Here is a 21,101-nt window from a genome sequence, read left to right on the forward strand (position 1 = left end):
TCCCCATCTGTAAAATTTGAATAAGGATGCCCCCTTTGCAAAGTGGAGTTAGGTATTTAGGAATAAGCTGACAATAATTATTAGGAGACTAGTGAAAATGGTTTAAGTGAATCATAAACCAAAAAGTCTGAATTATTTTTAACAATTAATACCAAAAGCCTCATTAATCAGAGACATGATCTGAGTTGCTACATTCAGCTCCAAACCCAGAACAAAAGTGCCTCAGATTTGAGGGTGAGGAGTTGCCTGTCTGCTATGTCGACATTATTTCTACCTAGTCACAGATTTTCACATGGACTGTTCTCTCAATTATTCCTCTTTTAAGCCACACAGTTGCAATAGGTTTCAGAGTAACAGCCGTGTTAGTCTGTATTCACAAAAAGAAAAGGAGTACTTGTGGCACCTTAGAGACTAACCAATTTATTTGAGCATAAGCTTTCGTGAGCTACAGCTCACTTCATCGGATGCATTACTTATTCTTTCTTAAACAGCTGTTCATGTAAACTCTGTTCCCAAAGTGACATTCCTGAAAATAGCCCAGGGTCTGCTCTAACTTACTCTCATATTGTTCAATGGGCTTCTCCTCAGCCCAAAATAGCTGAATTCAAAGCTGTTCAGGACCCTCCCAGCCCCCAGCCATGCCCTTGATATGCCCCTACACTGGGTTTGTGAAGGAGCTGGTGTACATAAACCCTGCACTGAGAGAGTTGCCCAGAAGCTCTCTAGCCCCTTTATACCACCAAATGACCCTGGAGGTGTAGTAAGCTGGCTGTAAACAGCTTCTGCAGATATCAAATGCCTCAGCATTTCTTGGGTATTTAACTACATTATTCCCTGTAGCATATCATGGGCTTCCATGTAAATGATCTCTTCAATCAGTCTAAAAATAACATCTAAGCAGTGGATAAGCCCCTTGTACACTACGCAACATATAAATCTTATCTTTGATTTCCAATGCTGGATTTGGGCATTCAAACAATATATGGAGAGTTCCTCCTGGCAACACTGAGCCATTATTTGAAGGAGACGTGTGAAAACAGAGCAATTACTGTGTAACACAAAACATTTCACCATAGATTATCCAGGATGAAATACGATATGTGAAGAGAAAACGTTTGTGAGCATTTCTCAAATGGAAAGGAAACAGGCTTCTGCAGAGCAGCATATGCCAGCGTCTGAAATTTTAGTCTTTCCCCATCAACAAACATATAAAAATTTAACATCTGTGTTATATAATCCTCCTACTCTGCATCCAGAAGGCACTGAGGGCTCATTAAACACTTGACTGCTGCTGCATAATAATTGGATTGATTGGATCTTCTTCTTTTTTTAATTCTCTTCAATCAGATATACTTGGTGAATGTATTTCCTGCTAATCTTTGCCATTAGGAAAGAAATCAGTTTATGATCATTAATGAGCAATTTTCTTCTTAGCCTTAAATATTTTTTTTATTATCAGTTTGTTCGGATAATGAGAAATTAATCTTCGTTCCTTCCTTCCCCCTGCATTCAGCCTGGTCATTCAATTGTGTTATCTGTGTTAGTTTGGAGAATGTTAGTAAATGAAATTCCCCAAAGGGAGATTCTTCTGGGAATCAGCAGAGAAACGGAAAAAATGGAAGTGGATTGGAGGTCTGCATCTACATACAGACTTCCCCAGTGCTCAGGGGAATCTGGGGGTTTAGCGTTTGGCCCATTATAGAGATTGGAGGTAGTTGTGAAGTATGGACACAGATTGGAGCTTCATCAAAGTTCAGGGATGGTTGGTTAGGACACGTCGCGAATGAACATCTTTATTAGGAGACAACGATACTAATTCTGATCTTTTGCAGGACCCTATAGAGGAAACAAGAATGCAGTCCATAGTTCTCTCACAGAGCCAGGCTCTATACATGGAATAGGTCACCCAGAACTTACAGGTGAAAGGACACCAAACATATCCTGTACGACCTTTACTCTTCTCTATTCCCTTATCAGTTATATATGACGAACTCATACGTACTACTTCTGTAGGAAAATATTTGTACTATCCACAATCCTGTTTATTGTTAATAACTGAAAACCAAAACCACGCTCACTCTACATATGGGCATTTAAGAATGGTATAAATGAGCTTATTGCCCCCACGCCAGTGCTCACTAGTATCAAACGACCATCCTTCTTTAGCACAGTGTAGCTACTGAATGGTCTACAAGAGTTTTCATAGCTCCAGGGAAAATACTCTGCTGCTGACCCCTCTGCGTTAAAACCTGCACTATTATCAGTAACTGTGTTTCCGTGGAAAATTACAGGAAAAAGGTGGCCTTTGAGACAGCTAAGTCCTTCCCCCATTTAGCGCTTTGATGGTGAGGACCATGAGAAGAATTCAGCTCTCAGTTTTACTGATGTAGATTAAGTCAGTGGAGTTACTCAGACTTCCAGTTTCAATGAAAGTAGAATTGGACCTTGAACTGTACTTGGGATTGGAATGGCAGCCTATGTAAAGTGTGAAGAATTGGTATTTTTTGCTCTTGGCAGTACCTTCCACTTAGCAGACAGGATGCTGCATGCTGTACCATCTATAGTTTGTGATCCCATCTTGTGGGTTAGGCCAAGATATGTTGTGTTGCAATGATCCTCCCTGGAGAAGACAAAAGCTTGGAATACTGTAATTGGGGCATCAGAAGGGAAGAACATAGTGAAATCTGACATTTCTGGGAATTGCTACTATACGGGCATCTAGGCTTAGTTTAAGAATCCATTTAAGAGCCCATAAAGTTTAGCACCTCCTGGACAACTGAAGAACATACATCTCAGTAAAAGGAGAGGTCATATTTCCTGCTATTTCCTCCAAGTGCTTCCTTCTTTTTCATCAGCATCACATCCATCTTATCTGCTATAAGCTTAACCCAACTATTTTTCATTTAGATCCCAAATTTTGTTAGACCCTGGGACAGCAAGAAGGTGACCCCACTTTCAGCACTAAAGGGGACTGAGATTCATGCTGTGTGTCATTAGTGCATTGATGACAAAATAGTCCATACTTTCACACACGCTCACTCGGCAGTCTCACATATATGCTGAATAAGAGAAGTGATTGGACTGAACCCTGCAGAACACTGCGACCAAGACTCCCATAGTCTTCAAGGGGCTTTCAACAAGGCTTATACTGAGGATGAGTACAGTAGCTACCTCCACCTCTATCTCGCTCTCTCTCTCTTTTCATCTTGGTTTATCATGCTCTGTGCTACTCAGTTCCTTGTTTTAAATGGGATAAAATGAAAATGGACCTTCGTGTCTATAGGAAAATTTAAAAAGTTTGCATCAAGTTTCGTGGAGCTATTATGGCTTTACTTCTTTAGAATTGCAATTTAGATTTTGTTTCTATTGGCACAATGTTATGAGAATCAATTTAATATATTCATGGCATTTTTAAAACAGCATTTTCCTGCCAGAACTGTCGTCTACTTTGTGCTATTCAGATATTCTGCTCTTTGATTAAAATAATCAGGTCTAGTGCCCAAAATAAACAAGAGCAGCATTTTATGGTTCTAAAGCTTTTCTTATTTTATTACGTCAACAGGTATAAATGACTTTAGTTACCTGCACACAAACTGCTTTGAGCTATCCATCTATGTGGGCTGTGACAAATATCCTCATGAGAGCGAGTTACCTGAAGAATGGGAAAACAACCGTGAATCCCTGATTGTTTTTATGGAACAGGTATGAAAGAGAATACCTTTCCCAATTAGAATTCACTTTGGAAGGGGCCTAAGTGAAAGTCTTAATTTGAAGTTACTGTAGCCTGCTGTGTTTTCTGGTAGGTAAGGTTCCAGTCCAATGGACCCATACAGTTTTCAGAGGTACTTACTATAACCTTGCTATTCCCCCAGGTTGTTCACAAATTACCTTCTACCTGATCCTGCAGAGACAGATGCTAAAGAGTTCAGAACTGTGCTGATTCGTATAGGAGCTCTCAGTGGGTTGCCCTCCACAGCTTTTCAAATCAGCCAATGGGATTCAGACACATATCTTCCATTAGCTTAATTATTTATCTTCCATTGGTTCTCATGCTGCTTTGGAAATCTCAACCACAGCGTTTACATTGCATTACGGGTAGAGTCCAGATTTGACCTTTAAAATCCAGAGTGCTCCCGCTAAAAAGAAACTGAGAAACTTTGTACGAATACCTATACAACTAGCCATCATTTAAAACACTAGAAAAATCTTAATATACTTTTTTATCCAAAGTTTTCCAGTCCTCCATACACCCCTGGTGATCTCACAGGGCTAATATGTTTTATTTCAGTTTAGTAAACCCCTATGTGGTAGCTAATTCTTTCACTAAAGGTTTCACTTATGATCTGTGTTTTGAATTATGAACATTTTTGGCATTTATCATAGAAACCTTACCCTTCAAAATTACTGGCAGAATTTTTTCAAACATCAGACTATTTTAGTTTAAGTGGACAAAATAATGAAGCATGTTAAAATTTTACCAGAGTGCAGTGCTTGATTAAAAACAATCGCATGAAAATCCCTTTGACTTGCTACTTTTAGTTGTTTTATCTGGCTCTCTCTTATGTTCATAACTGCAGAAGCTCTAAAAAAAAAAAGTGAAGTCAAAAGTGGCTGATGCCTAGAAAGTGAATTTTATGTTGATAGTGATATTTCAAAACTATATTATTTGCAAAGAAGATAAAAAAACGAACCGATCCTGTTGACATACATATATTTTATATGCGTTGAGAATGCATACCATTTTACCTACTGCAATATGCAGACATGGGGAGAAGGCTCAGAGTCTACATTTGAGAAAAAAATGTTCTTTTTAAATTTGGGGCTAGATTAATTATATCTTTCATCCAAGATTTCTGGTGGAAGAGAACATAGTCATTATCAAGTTAATGATTTGCTTTCTCATGCAGATCTGACTGTTTGATGATTCTATCATATTTGCTTTTCACTGTTGTGTAATAGGTATCCATTTATTTGTCCCACTACTAGGTCCACCGGGGCATCAAAGGCATGGTAAGGGATTTATCTGGAAAGGGAATTCCAAATGCCATTATTTCAGTAGAGGGTGTTAACCACGACATTCGCACAGGTAAAAAAAATGCTGCATTCTGAACCATCTGAACTATCTGACCTTCTCGGTTAAGCTAGGATATGGTGTGTTGCAGTGAGGAGACAAAAGCTTGGAATGCTCTGATGGGGACATCAGAAAGGAAGAACATAGTGAAAGTTGACGTTTCTGGGAATTGCTACTATATGGGCATCTAGGCTTAGTTTAAGAGTCTATTTAGCTTTTAAGAGCCCATAAAAGTTTAGCATCTCCTGGACAACTGAAGATTAGGCTCGATACGTTTATGGAGGAGATGGTATGATGGGAAAACATGATTTTGGCAATTAATTGATCTTTAACTATTCATGGTAAATAGGCCCAATGGCCTGTGATGGGATGCTAGATGGGGTGGGATCTGAGTTCCTGCTTATATCAAACGACCATCCCTCTAATTCTTTCCTGGGTATCTGGCTGGTGAATCTTGCCCATATGCTCAGGGTTTAGCTGATCGCCATATTTGGGGTCGGGAAGGAATCTTCCTCCAGGGCAGATTTGAAGAGGCCCTGGAGGTTTTTCACTTTCCTCTGTAGCATGGGGCATGGGTCACTTGCTGGAGGATTCTCTGCTCCTTGAAGTCTTTAAACCATGATTTGAGGACTTCAATAGCTCAGACATAGGTGAGAGGTTTTTCGCAGGAGTGGCTGGGTGAGATTCTGTGGCCTGCGTTGTGCAGGAGGTCAGACTAGATGATCCTAATGGTCCCTTCTGACCTTAATATCTATGAATCTATGACATACACCTCAGTAGAAGGTGAGGTCTATTTCCTGCTATTTCCTCCAAGTGCTTCCTTCTTTTCCATCAGCATCACATCCATGTACACAAATCAGTAGATTTATTGCAAACAAATATAGGGCTGCATTGTAACTTTACAGTTTTCCCCGAGGAAGGGACCGCACATAGCTCCAGTGCCCTAGGAGCACACCAGAGAATGAATTGTCACTCAATTCCCCTGGTCTGGAGGAGGCATAAGTAACTTTGCTCCTTTTCATGGAGTGGCTACTCTGACCAGAAGGTAGGGAGGGGAGCCAGGGCTCCTCCCGCTTCTTGTCCTTCTCCTCCCACTCCCTGCCTACTTGCTTGTAGTGGTTGGTATTGGGTAGGTAGCCCCTGCGCTCTCCAACACAGTAGAAATCACAGTCTGAACAAGGGAGGCCTTACTCCCATGTGTGGCCAAGTGAGGGCGGTGACTGTCTAGCCAAAATTAATTAGAGCACCATTAACAATAGCAAAGGGTGCTTCTGTGGTTATTAATTCTGTGGTTAAGGGAACATGAAAGATTTAGAGGTCTAGTTTGGATGAGCGTGAAAAGGTGAAGCAGCTGCTGTAGGAAGGGAGGAACCTCATGCTCTTCAGAGGTTTGCAGTTCCACTGTGCACGCTTGGTGGAATCTCGGAGCCCGGTGGAAGGGTTACTTCACGCAGGGTGAATTGCACTCATAGAGCATTGCTGATCCAGATTTCTATTAAAAAAAGAAAGTTAATAAATGTGTGCATTCAGTATTTTCACAGTATTAATTAAGCAAATGTGAGCCAGCAAATTCAGAATGTACCCAGGGCTATTCAGAGGGAGTTAGATCAAACATCTGGACTTTTCCAAAGTACTTTTGAACTAGTTTATTATTATTATTATTTATTTGTACTGCAGTCATGCCTAGAGCACCCAGTCATAGACAAGTGTCCCTTTGGGCTAGGTGCTGTGCTAATACAGATGCAACAGGTGGTCTCTGCCTTGAGGAGCTCACAGTCTATGATGAGCGACAACAGATGAAGGAACACCAGGAAATGATACCACAGTAATGATTAGCATAATAGACTGTCACAGCACAGTATCTGCTTAATAGTGGTCAGGATTTTTGTAGGCATCACAACAGAAGACCGTTTTACTGAGGAATTTGAAAGAGGACAATGAGGTGGCTTTGCAGATGTTTATGGGGAGCTTTGCCCAAGAGTGAGGTACAGCATGAGAGATAGCATAGAAGTGTGTGTTTGAAAATTTAACAAGTGGGTGAGGAAGACTGGCATTATTGGCAGAGCAAAGGTGAGAGCTGATTTTTGATAGCATGTGAAAAGTGGTAGGTAGGGTGGGGCTAGCCTCTGAAGAACCTTGTAAGTGAAGGTGAGTAGTTTGATCTGGTAGGGAGTGGAGACTCAGTGATGAGATGGAAAAGGAGAGGTGATACGATCAAAAGAAACAAGCCAGGAAAATGATCTGTGCAGCAGCATTTTGAATGGATTGAAGTGGGGGCAAGATTGCATTTATCAAGGCCAGGGAAGAGGATGTTGCAGTAGTCGAGAAGTCAGATGATGGTGACTAGATAAGAGTTTTAGCTGTGTGGCTGTAGAGGAAAGGCCAGATCTCAGAGACGTTATGCAGGAAGATACAGAAAAATGTTGATGTCTTTGATATGAGTATCTAGACAGAGTGCTGAAAAGAAGATAATATTCAGGTTACACCCCAGAGTGATAGGAAGGAAGATGGTCCTCAATCACTGAAAAAGGGAAAGGAGTCTGGTGTGAAAGTTAAGAGCTCTGTTTTGGACACACTGAGCTTAGTCTGATGGCTGGACATCCACAAAGAGACATAAAACAGGCTGAGATTTTAATTTGGACAGAAAGAGACAGGACCAGAGTAGAGAGGTAGATCTGTGAGTTGTTTGCGTTGAGATGACAGGGAATAGCATTAGCTCTGATGCTGAAAAATATAATTCTTGCAAAGAGCACCCCTAAACCAATACCGGTTCTATCAATCTCAGAAATACCATATGCAGAGGTGGTAATTTTGTAAACAAATGTAAGGATATGATGGCCATATACTCAAGGGTTGGTTTGGTATTAGAATGTGGGAAAGCAATTAGCAATGTGATATACTGGGTATTTCATTATCTACCCATCATTGAATTTAAGATCTGCTTATACAGTTGTATGACATAATTAATCAATGGGGGGCTATGGAATACCAGGAACTCCAGCAGTTTTAGGTAAGCAAGTTCTGAGTTTCAGATATCTACTATTTTAGGTTAGCTGACTCAATAATATCAGCAAATTTAGCTCAGTTATGATAAGTTTTATTTCAACTTTACTATGTCTCTGCTGTGAGAGAAAACATAGAATTGCAGATATTTAGTAAGGCAATTACGTCTTCTTTATATATTTCAAAATGGGGCCACTGGAAAACAAAAGAGGGAATGAAAATAATCAGTTGTTTTTCCACTAACCTAGAAGGCTGTCATAAACTGTAGGTTATATTACTCTGGTAAATGTTTACTGGGAACTGAATAAATGCAATGGATGATTATTCCAATCCCTCAATATACTGGGTTACATTAGATACCACACTGGAGAATAGTGGATGATTTAGAGAAAATGCAAATCTGAGTGCATATGGAGAAGAATCCCACATGAATGTATAAGAACAGAATTATGGAAGACCCCACAATCTGCTCTGTAAACACTCATGGACTTTGAGAAAGTTTAGGTGCAGGTCTGAATCAGAATTGTCTGGTTAAGGTTCACTGCTAACTATTAATAATAAAAAGAGAAAGTATAATTGTTATTCTTTTCCATAATCTGGGAAGTGTAAAAAATTGATACTCGTACTTATAGATGGAAATATGGAACTTCTATCTTGCCTTACATTAAATAAATAAAGGGGACGGGCTGTCATTAGTCTTTGAAACTAGAAATTTTATGGGATAGCCACTAAGCTAAAATGATATATAGATCTGCAGAGAAAAAAATAAATTATCTCTGTGGGATCTCATTCTTCTCTCTTTTATACCTGTTTAAACTGGGACTATTCCCATTGAAGCAACGGAGTTGCACTGCGTCAAAATTGGTTTAAACAAGAGGAGAATCTGGGCAACTTTCTTTACCCTTCTAAGTTTTGCTTTAAAATGGATTATAGCTATTAAGTTTTTAAAATACCTGCTATTTTCTGACATGTAAATGGAGTCAACTACCCTATTAAGCAGGTGAGAATTGTGTCTACAATAAGCTTTCTATTAACATACATTTGTTCCAGGACATTTCTCCTCTTCCTTCTCTAGTGCAGAAAGAACCTTCTGTTACTTTCACTTAGCGGTACAATGTATCTGATGGGAGTAGGAAGGGGTGACACTGTGCTGATAATATTAATAGGTTAATTGAAATTATTGATTTTGTGAGACCAGGAGCTTGAACACATTGTTCCCTTTTTTTCTTGCTGTACATACAGCTATTGATTGAGCAGAGGTGATGATATGGTTTTATGGTTACATGTGAACTGTGCTCTGTCAGATGACCCTGGGAAATAAGTTCATTAGTTGGATCAAGAAACCCGTTTGGACACTTTTTACCTCCGCATTTTTCAAAGACCAGCTAGCAGAGGTCATTGGATATCTCTTATTGAGATATAAAATTAAACAGTTATTCTAAATATATTTTATTTATATTCAGGGCCTGATTCCAATGACCTTATTAATGTCAAGTAGCACCTTGCTTCTCTTGTTATTCCGTTGGCTCCTTGAGGTGATGGGGTTCACACATCTCCATTACCCAGGGCTGTGCATTCTAGCCCTTAGCATTAGGCGCACAGTCCTGCGGAAAAGCTGAGCCAGCCCAAAAATAGCCTTGGGAGGCATAACGTGTCAGAGGCACCTTTCTGAGGTACTCTCTGCATCTCCTGTGTTCCCGGCCTTTACCAGCAGCAAAATGCAACACCACTTGTGCAAGCTCAGCTGTGTTGACCAGTCTATTGTGGGGGTGGGACGAGCTGAGACCCTGTCCATTCCCTGTTCTAGCACAGGGGAGGGAGTAAGTGAGTGCACTATGCCCACTTACCTCTGCATACCTAGATACAAGGTCTGCGTAGCTCATAGAGAGGTGTAAGGATGGCAGGAGTATATTTTAAAGGATTGTGGACACCTCTCTTCTCATTCACGACCCCACACCCTCTCTCCTTAAACAATCAAAGAACATCCCTGTGGCAACTCCACCCATTGCTGTCATGAAAAGTAACTTTAGGAAAGCATCTGATGGATTTTTAGCTGTCTATTAAAAACATTTAGCAGCAGGAAATAAGGAAGAAAAGTCAGCACTGCATGTCCAGCTACCTTTCAGCAGACCCCCCTAAAAGCTCCATGGGCGAGCTGTGTCCAGAGATTGCTGTTTTGAGAGCCTCTGGTGTATATAGGATCCTAGCCCATTACAGGGACTCAGTGTCAAGAACATAACCTACACTGCTATCAGTTCTGGAAGGGTTGGTGATTTCTTTGAAATTAAAATGGAAGTGGAATATTTCCCAAGTAAAAAGAACATTTTGCCTGTGGCAACCTGCCACACATGAAGCAAACAATTAGCGTTTTACTAATCTCAAAGCTTTTGGCTTATGGTGAGCCACATTTTCTGGTTTTGTTTCATATAGTTTCACACCCATCTTTTGAACACCAAATGTCAAAGTGAAACTTGGTCAAAATTGCAGTATTTCGTTCTGTCTGTCAGCATTTCTCGAGCACCTATTACCACAGTGCCTAGCTTTTGCATGGTTTTCAAAGCAAACCATAAATTAACTCAAGTTTGCCTGAAACTCTTGTAGAAAGCTTTATTTCAGAGAATCTGATAAGAATTTCAGAGTTTCTAACAACATCCAAAACAAAGATTTTGCATCTAACATTTCTCTCTAATTGTTCACCAGATTTTATTATTTTAGTGGGTTGACTAATAACAATACATTATCTTGAAGCACTGCTGGCTGCTGCCTAGTACTCAACTATTTATGGGTGTACACCATCATTCCTTGGGCAGGCAAATTAACTTCATAGTAGGGCCCTTTGTTGGTAATAAAGCATTCAGACAGATCCTCAGTTGATGTAAATTGGAATAATTCCACTGACTTAATGGAGCTACACCAGCTGAAGATCTGGCCCATTATAATTTATTCCTCCTAATTTTTATTTTATTATCTGTCACATTGTTAACAAGATCAAGGTGCCTTCTGGAGTCTATTTACATATATTCATTTGATATCTTTCGTAGTATGTGTTGTCATTTTAACTGAGTACACTATCTCTTTATGTTTACCAAAGTACCTCTTAATATTCTCTAAACCCCCCCGTATTTTTGATCACATGTCTCTACCATCTGTACAGGAATTTTTGATGTAGTTCATTTAGCCCAGAGAATGAAATCTCTTCGTACCCTGAGATTAAATGATGGGTAACAGGAGCAAACTCTTGGAATGAACTCTACTTGTTTTAAAACAGAAAAGAGCTAAATAAGTAAATCCTGCCAGTAGTTTGTATTTAGCTCTATAATTATTTCCTGGTGGTGGTTGAATGTGTAGCTTCTTTTATAGTATTTCTCAAGCTATACTAAAATACATGACAAATGCTTGTCAGAAATGTGTGGATGCACCAAAGGCTAATTGTGTCGTTAGGCACAACCTTGTCCAAAGTGTGATGCATAAACTGCACCACCAATGCAATATCCTACAAGGCACTGTGGTCAAGAGACATCTCTCTGAGACAAAATTTCCTTTGTTTCCTCTTGCTCCAGAGAAGTAAGTAATTTGCTGCTGGCCTATACAGCACCAAAGTACCAGAGGCGGATTACAGTTATGTGGGGCCTTGGGCCAGAGCACATGGGGGATGCTCCCCACGCCGTCCCATTTTTCCAGGGCCCCCCAATTGGCCAGGGCCCCTGGCACGGGCTCCATTGACCCAGCATCTAATCCGCCACTGCAAAGTACGACACCCTTCTGGACCAGCATAGCGGTGCTGGCTAGCATAATGGGGCAGAGTCAGGCTACACTATTGCCCACCCACTTGGTCTGGGAGAAAATACGCCCATTTAGTCCTGTGCACTTGGAACCAAAGTGGATTCTCAGGGCCAACCCCAAACCAGCTCTAAGTTCCTGTGGTGGACACTGCAGCAGTACAGGACAGGCACAGCAAAGCAGAGCTCCATGATAATCCCTCCCCACCTGACTCGCCCCCTACTCCCAAGAAGTGCACAGTAGACAGATATCAGCAGAGAATATGGCCTATCTCCTCTTTTAAAACACTCTCAAACTGGTTGGTAGAAAAATATGAGCCCTCTTTACTCTACGAGAAGTAACTTGACCAGGTGTGTCAGTTACGTCCTCTTTCACAATAATGCCAGGAGATGATTAGCACTGTTTTTTGGTTTTGTTCTTTTGCTGATTCCTGCTATGTCAAACCATGATGCCTAGCTTATCCAGCCCCAATATACAATTTTAGATCTTTACACAGATGCAAGATATAAAATATAAAGCCCAGCTCTAGCACAGTCTGTCTTCTTCTTCCCAGCATACAATCTTTTCATCTTGATTGTCTTTCATTTTAGCAACTTTGTATTGTAAGTCACCCAGGGGCAGGGCCAATAATAGTAATGTCATTTCACATGAATATTACAATAACTCTTCCTGTGGGAGATGTCACATTTCTTTATATATAGTATTACATCCTAGGAAACCTTGAAAATGCATGGCTACAACTCAGGAGGCTTTACTAGGGTAAATTGTAAAACAAATACAATTTTACAGTAAGAAGCTAAGTTTCATTCCCTCTTTCAATCCATTATGAAACATACTTGCTGCTTAAAATAACATCACTAGAAGACCAAAGAATGTCCAAATTATTGGGTAAACATTAAGCCATGGATATCTTCTGTAAGGAAAATCATTAAGGCCCTGATTCAATGAGGTACTGAAACATGTGCTTTGCTTTATCCACGCAAGTAGTTCAATGGATTACAATGGGGTACTCATGTCTTTAAAGTTAGGAATGTGGTTAAGTACTATGTTGAAAATCATGGCCTAAGTTACATATGAAATTGCTTTCTGTCGACGAATTGATATTATAAAGCAAAAACATGATTGCTGTATGCTGAGGGCAACAGTGAAAGGGCCCCAAAGTGGCAAAGGTGGCATATCAAGGAATTATTGTGGGTGTATTTTAATTCAACAAAATATCAAACTGCTAAGATCAAACTTAATTTGGCTGATGGTGCTGGGAAACAGGTTATTTTTAACCCTTCTCTCAGCCCTGTGTATATCTCACCTGTCCAGAGAATTCTGTTTGGGAAATCAGTACTATTTTTTATGTACAGTTACAGAAAATTAGGATGGTAAATGAAAACTGTAATGGATTTTCATGGTGGCATTTTGTTTTCATTGCCAGCTTCATTTATGTTTCCATGGTGAGGGCTACATAGTCACACATAGGAGCAGCCAGGCCTAGGCTACTTTTCCAAATTGTGACTTGACTTGGAATCAAGCACGTATTTTTTTTTTCCCCATTTAAAGGTCATTAAAAAGGCTGCAAAGAAAGAGCAGTGTTTTGCTTAAAACATTCTGTTATTGAGAAGCAGGGCATTGTCAAGCAAATGCTACATATGCCATGGGTCAGATACCTGGGGCCTGTCCTGTTGCTTTGTGTTGCTCTGGTGGCCCAAGACAGCTAGCAGACTGGGCCACCTGCTTGGTGTAGGGGAATCTTTGGGTGAAATAGAGCCAGTGTAGCCAGCCCTATACAGCTCCTCTTATGGCCTCCCGTGTTGGGATGTGGCTGGGCACGGGACTTGGCCAGAGCTCCACTACACTCCAGCAATTCTTGAGTGTGGATGAGCCCCCAAAGCTGTTTCAGCTTGTGCCAGGAGCCAAATTGCCACTCAGGTGATCCCAAACTTGGTGGAAAAGAAGGTTGTAAAGAAGGAACACAGCCACCTTTGATACCTGACTTCTTTCTGGGTCTGGTACCAACCACAGCCAAGGGGAGGTTAACTGGACATGAGGCTCAAGTCCTACATGTATAACTTCAGGCCACAGACCTAACATAGACCTTTATAGTGAATAAGTGTTGACATATCTGTCAAAAGAGCAATAGTCTGAAAATCTTCTTTTCTGATTTCTTTAACAGCGAGTGATGGGGATTACTGGCGTCTCCTGAACCCAGGAGAATATGTGGTCACTGCAAAAGCGGAGGGCTATACCTCTTCCACCAAGAACTGTGCAGTAGGTTATGACATGGGAGCCACTCAGTGTGACTTCACAATCAGCAAAACCAACCTCGCACGAATCAAAGAAATCATGGAGAAATTTGGAAAGCAGCCCATTAGTCTGTCAATCCGACGGCTCAGACAAAGGGCTAGGCAGAGACGCCAGCAAAGATAGACTACTTTCTCTGTTGTAACACATGGCGTTTACAAGCTCTGCTTAAATCAAAACCAATTATAGTAGTAAAAGATACATAGCCAACATTAACATGTTTTTGTCTATTCGAGGAGTTCTAATTAGTATATTTGTATTGAAGAATCTCTTGAGCTTCCAAAACCTTTTCTCCTCTGAGGTTTTAGGGATACAGTTTTTGTTCCCCGTATACAATCCAGCTAAATGCACATTGGGTGGGGGACCTATGCAGGGTAGTGGAATGGATTCCTCCTCTCTCTGCTGTGCCAGCATCACAGTGTCACTGTTTTTCAGGTGTTGCTATGCTGTGGGCACCGGATTTGCGCCTTATTGACTTTTAAGTAACAAAACTGCACAGGAAGGTAGGATGGATTTTCAAGAATAATCCACATCAATTTGGGGGAGAACAAACTAGAGAAATACAGGCCAGCTCCTCAGTTGGTGTAAATCAGCGCCAAAGTTGCTACATTGATTTACACTAGAGGAGGGCCTGGCCCTACATTTTTAGTTTCCTGTCAAAATTCTAAGAATAAACATAATATCCCTTGTATGCTTGGTAGCAAGAATGCAATGGGCACTTTCAAGTACAATTCTGCTAAAACCGTGATTATTGCTGTTAGAGCTTTGCCTTACTCAATACGTTCTTATGATTCCTGGAAAAAGATGATCACCAAAGTATCATTCGGAATTGAAGAAAATAAACTTCAAATAGAAAATCTTTGGTGAAAATACATGTCTGCTATATTTAATTTATTTCTTCTTGTCAACAACTTATCTTGTACATGAAGAAAAGAGAGATAAATGGTTGCAGAATCAATAATATACACTGAAAGCAATCATCAACCCTTGCATAATAACTAGTTTTAGTCCATCCTATGGAAGCTATTCTAGCACATACTTGTTCTGTAAATACCATTAAGCAACAATGTTGCCACAGCTGGGACCCAAGGAAATAGCAGGACTCTCATTAAATTCTGTATTATTGAGATGGTTGCATTATTTATTAAGAGCACGAGTCTCTCTCTTTAATATTAGAGAAGTATCCAGGGTCAAGCCTTCTTAAATTCCACTCCAAGGTGCATTTAAATTGGGTGGTAAAGTCCCTGGATATTTCAGTCTTCTGGTGCAAATCTTGGTGCACTTTCATTTAAATTTAAAAAAGCAAAGGCCTTCAATGAATTGAATATGAGGTTAGACTAGATGATCACAATGGTCCCTTCTGGCCTTACAATCTATGAATATGTAAAATGAATAATTTAGCCCCCATGTTATTTATTTTGATGTTAAATTTTATTTATTTCACCCTGTCCTCATCCTTTTAGTGTTCAATATGCCACAAATTTTTGTAGTGCCAACACCTAATTGCATCAGCAAAGTTGCCAACGAAGACCTGGAGATTTTTGCAGCTGAGTAGGAGATTTGTGTGCCTGGAGAGACATGGGGAGGAATTTGGTCAGCAGTGCAATAATTAGTAATGTTGACATTTAAACTGACATGTTTAGGTTTCAGAGCCAGCACTCCTAGTTAAAATAAATGGGGCAGTTCACTCCACACCTATGTAATGTTTCAGGTTGTTGGCAGACTCAAAGCAACACTGAATGAGTTTATACTGGGTTCACCTTTAGAAGGTTATCTTCAAAACCATACAGATTAGAAAGGTACATCTTTAAAAGTAAAAGCCTAGTTCCGGAGCACAATTCTGCTGCAAGGGGTGGATTCCATGGCAAATTCTGAAACCATGGAATGTCAGAATGTATGTGGCTTGAGGACCGTGGCATCTATTGTTTGCACTTTTTCTTCTCCAGTACTTACTCCTGGTATTGACTTTTGATACTGGATCTTCAACCAAAACATTTATTTCTTACAGGAGGCTTTCTATGTTACAAGATCAGGCGAATGGAAGGGAGTAGTACAGGAGATGAAAGTGTACTTACTTTTCTCAAAATACCCTCTGACCAGCCTCAGAGGTGAGGAGGTTTTGTCTGGGCCAGCAGGGGAAAGAAAATCCTTGGCCCTTTTAAGGATTGCCCCTTCTCGCCCCTCTCTTCCCCATGGGCTAGAGGAGAGAAGCTAGTTTGGTGATTGGTTGGACAGAAGGTTGCAGCACAACCTTATTGGCTACCAAAGGATGCCATTCTGCACTGGGAAGAAAACTCCCTCTCCCTTCCCCTTGGGATTAGAATAGGACTGGGTTGTGGGGCCTTGCTGTGGGCATCATGCTAGTTACTTTTGGGTGCTGCGTAGGAATTTTTCCTTCACTGCCAGATTGGCCTGGGGCCAGTGTGCGGGTTTCTCAACTTCCACTCAGCCGCCCAGGGACCCAATGGGTAGGTTAGGTTGTAAAATTCATTTTGTCACAATTTGGTAGGTGCCTAGTGTACATACTTGTTCAATATGGGGTCCGATGAAGTGAGCTGTAGCTCACGAAAGCTTACGCTCAAATAAATTTGTTAGTCTCTAAGGTGCCACAAGTACTCCTTTTCTTTTTGCGAATACAGACTAACACAGCTGCTACTCTGAAATATGGGGTCTGGTTCCCTGGTAAACCAGAACCGGAGGTGGATTAGGAGAAGACATCTCCTAAAAAAGGTGGAGAATGGAGTTGGAACTCCTAATGTCTGGTACAATGAGAAGACAACCCCTGTCCCTGCTCCCTTAACCCTCAGGTGAGGGGAGGCTGATGGGGTTCCAGCAACAGTGCTGAGAATGGTTTAAGAGGTGGGGGGGCTGTTAGCAGTCCTCCCCCAGGAGATAGAAATTATGGAAGGAGGGATAACTTGCACTGGATGGGTTATTTCTGGATAATTTGCAGATGTGTTTCTTAATAAAGCTGCAGCCTATTTAAACTATATTCCTGGTGTCTTGTCTTGTCTTCTTGTGCTGCCCAGAACAAATATACATCTGCAGATGGGTACATGCACAAGTACGGGAGCGCGAGTCACCAAAAACTGAAGTTGGAAAGCATAAGGCAGGACTTGTTACTCTGATGCCAATATGGACAAAATAGTTATGGAGATAACTAATAGTGCCTGTATCGGCGTGCCCATTCCACTCTTGCAATCCAGCCCCTTGGCCCCGCACCTCACAGACTCAGGGACACTCCAAGCTGGTGCAACTCCTGTGCTCTTTATTTGTGTCCGTTTCCCACCACCAGTTTCCTATGATATACAGGCTATTTACCATGGCTTGGCCTAACACAGGCCTGGTCAGGAACAGAGTAGCAGGCTCCTACCTCTCCCTGAGCTTCCCTTCCCTCCTGGTCTCCACCCTCCTTTTCACTCAGTTCCTCACAGCCTAATAGCTCCTGCCTAATGAGGCTGGCAAGTACAGTCAGTGATTAGGCAAACCTAGGCTCTTTACCCAGCCCCAATCCATTCCCCCTGATTGGGGTTGGAATGGCAGGAGCTGATTGAGGCTTCCCCAGCAGCACCCTGCCACACTCCCTTATTCGAATTAAGCTGTACCTTACTCAGTGCACTGGGACTCAGGAGATCCATGTTCCAGTTCTTGCCAGTCACTTCATCTCACTGCCTGAATTTCCCTGTCTCTAAATGGTGATAGTGATATTTCCTTCCTTTACAAGTGCTTGGAGACCTGTGATTGAGAAGTGCTGAATAAGAACTAAATTTATTCTTGTTGTTGTTATTATTATTTAAAAATTCAATTATATCACCCCATGCTATTCTAAATACCAAACACATTTTCACATTTTAAAAGATAAATTAATTATAGATGTGCTGACCATAAAAAAAAAAAAAAAAGCCCCACAACACATTGGCAAATTTTAATTTCTGACACAAACAGGCCTGTGTATTTGTGTTTGATAGGTTCAATGTCACGAATTTCTATTATCTTACCTTCAGACACTGGTGTTCTTTGAGATGAGCTTTTTGACTAATGTGAGGCAGTTGCACATGAAGTGCCATCAATGCCACCAAAGTATTTCCACTGGAATTGGTGAACCACTGTCAATTTGAGAATCTACATTACCAAAAAGGTGCAAAACTTATCACAGACATTCATGTCTGAGAACAAATATGCATCACATCCCTATTTATTGGAAGCCAGACTGTGCCTCCATTTGTTCAAATTAAGTAGTACTTTACTCCGTGAGAAGTCATGTCTCTTTCATTGAAAAAATTGTACTTAGTAAGTGTATGGAAGGTGGCAAAATCTGCTAAATAACAGTAGTTATTAATACAGGTACTTAGGAGCAGAATGTGCACCCCTTTCTCAGTTATCTGTGAAATTCAGAATGCTTTCCAAAGGTGGGTAAACATTATTATTTCCATTTGACAGATGTAGAATCCTAGACACAGGAAGTGACTTGCCCGTAGTTCATGCAATGTGCCAGTGGTAGAGCTGGGTAAAGAAACCAGATCTCCTGATCCACATCTGGGGGCCCCATCTGGTGGATCTTGCCATCTCCCAAAGGCTAGATAACAATATCCCTTCTCATATTCAGTAGTAGCACCTTACTCTGCAAGTATTCCATTTGTGCCCATGGGACTATTTGCAGAGTAAGGCACCCTGTAGGGCAGAAAATCCCCTATAGTGCAGGTGGAAGTTTAAAGCTCCAAGAGTAAAGTCCTGGGCCTATTAAAGGCCAAGGGAGTTTTGCCATTGAATTCAATGGCTCTAGGATTTCAGCCCAGGACTGTAACTACTTATGCATGCTATACAATAATACTGAACTATGATATCAACTCTTTGTTTCTGTAGTGACTAGGAGATATAATTATTGTTCAAGTTCAGAGACACATTTTGAAGTAGCAGGTGTTACTATCAGAACTAGAGATAGGCCCAAACCACAACCTTATGCTGATAAAATCAGACATCACCATCATGTTTTCCATTTAATCTACATCCTTATAATAGATATTCTCTCTCCTTGAACATTGCATTCTACTCTTTCTATCAAACCAACGAATGCTATCTGCACTGCATTAGAATGGACACAACCCTACAGTTTTTTCTGTTGGTAGAAATAAAACTCCATAGTATGTATGATTCCTTTTTATTATTACGTATCCTTTTCAACATTTACACAAATAAGAAGGACTTTGCTCAAGCTCTATTTGACATTTTTTAAAAAAACCCAGTCCATTCCAAATAATAGCAAATTCAGCTGCCTAACCGAAGCAAAAGGTTAAAACAAGGAACACCAGCCTTCAGCCATCTCCTCTTTCTCCAAATCCTGGCAGGTATAAAATAAAATAGAAATGTGCCATCTTTCCCTTGGATTTCCATGTACTAATGTCAGTTACAAAAGCACTCACATCCATTCTTGCATTCTTAGCCTCCTTACATATCAGAATCATTGTCACCCTAAGTGTATGTGCATATTTGTTTCACTTTACCTAATTCAATCCAAGTTAGTAACAATTCACATTTCTAAGTGCATTACTGTAATGGTCTTTGTTATATGAAATTGTACAGACAGATCTCAGCTTGTGTGGAGCAGCCTGGCTCATCTGAAGCCAACAGAGCTGTGTCTGTTTACACCAGTTGAGGAACTGGTCCTTCTATATCAATCTTTACAGAAGCAGAGTTGTTCATCCTTAGTCTGGTATCAATCAGTTCGCAGCAGAAGGATGAGATATCAGTATTTTAATATCTAATCTATTAGAAGGTTGGGCAGTGGGTATGTAAAATCAATTTTAAAATGAAGCCAAGGAATATAAATTATGTGCTCACTTATACTAATGGATTTCTCCATCTCTAAATAAAGTCAGTTCAAAGACTCCTATTGGCTTAAATGGGAGCTGCCTAGACCCTAATAAAATATGGTGTTTCATAGTTCTTAGTTCTCAGAAAATTAAGTTAAAGATGCTGTGGAATCTTTATCCTAGGATCTTCCCAGTTTTGTGTGTTTAAGTCACAGCCATATCCGTATTCTAATGTACTTTCTCTATTTAATTTCCTTTTAAAAGGCCATTTAACTTGAAATGACATTGTTTTATTCCACTTTGACATTGTAACACAGTTTCTGAGCGGTGAAATTGTGCCTGAAGGCAGTGAAGCCATCACATTTAATGAAATCTTTTGCCTGTGCAGATGAGACTCAGAAACGGTAAGCCAGTTTGCCCAGGCTGTTCATATAGCTTCTATCCACTAGGCCCTGATAGGAGCTTTTCTCCTTCTTCCAAAAAGTCTAGAGAGACTCAGTATTGGCTTGAGTATTGTTTGACATCACATTTCAACCCAATGCAATTGCAAATGGCCATATTTTTCACTCCTAAGTCTTTTAATGTACAGTATTTATACTTATAACTTTTATCCTTCTAATTTATATTTCATAAGCACTGAAGCAATGCATAAAGCCTAATGGAGAATGATGATGAAAATTAAACAGGGGAAAAAAATCAGTGTTTTTTTAAGCTACTATAAATGTTTTGGGGTAAAATTATCAAAGTATCTGATTCAGGAGCCTGAATCCTGTTTTCAAAAGGCACTCAGGCACTTAGGAGCCTAAGTCCTATTGCCTTTCCATCAGACTTAGGAACCCAAGGGCCAGATTTTTCAAGATGTTTAGGCACCAAAAAATGCAGATAGGCACCTAGTGAGCTTTTCAAAAATGCCTAGGCAGCTAACTCCCACTCAGAGCCCATGCAAAATGACCTTATGTGGACTATAAATTGATCATCAACAGAGCTCTTGTTCTTAAAAACTGCCCCTTCCTCTTAAAATTCCATTTCTTTTTCAAATGTGTATTTTATTTTCCCAAGGAGTAATGCTGTTGTTCAGAGAAAGCAGTTGGATGACATTTGCCTCTTTTTTAACATGCTGTAATGTCAGGCACTGGGTATTTTAA

General features: G+C 40.4%; 1 protein-coding gene across 1 annotated transcript in view; it reads left to right on the forward strand.

Annotated features, from left to right (window-relative positions):
- CPXM2 (carboxypeptidase X, M14 family member 2) overlaps window positions 1-17,093 on the forward strand; it is a 103,628-nt gene extending 86,535 nt beyond the window's left edge. The window contains exons 12-14 of the mRNA XM_073354133.1: window positions 3,563-3,702; window positions 4,987-5,086; window positions 14,019-17,093. Coding sequence (XP_073210234.1) covers window positions 3,563-3,702; window positions 4,987-5,086; window positions 14,019-14,272 — 494 coding nt within the window. The 3' untranslated portion in view covers window positions 14,273-17,093. The remainder of the gene's footprint in view (window positions 1-3,562; window positions 3,703-4,986; window positions 5,087-14,018) is intronic.
- The last annotated feature ends 4,008 nt before the right edge of the window (window positions 17,094-21,101 follow it).

This window comes from Lepidochelys kempii, chromosome 7, assembly GCF_965140265.1.
Source record: "Lepidochelys kempii isolate rLepKem1 chromosome 7, rLepKem1.hap2, whole genome shotgun sequence".
In the NCBI taxonomy this organism is placed as follows: Eukaryota; Metazoa; Chordata; order Testudines; family Cheloniidae; genus Lepidochelys; species Lepidochelys kempii.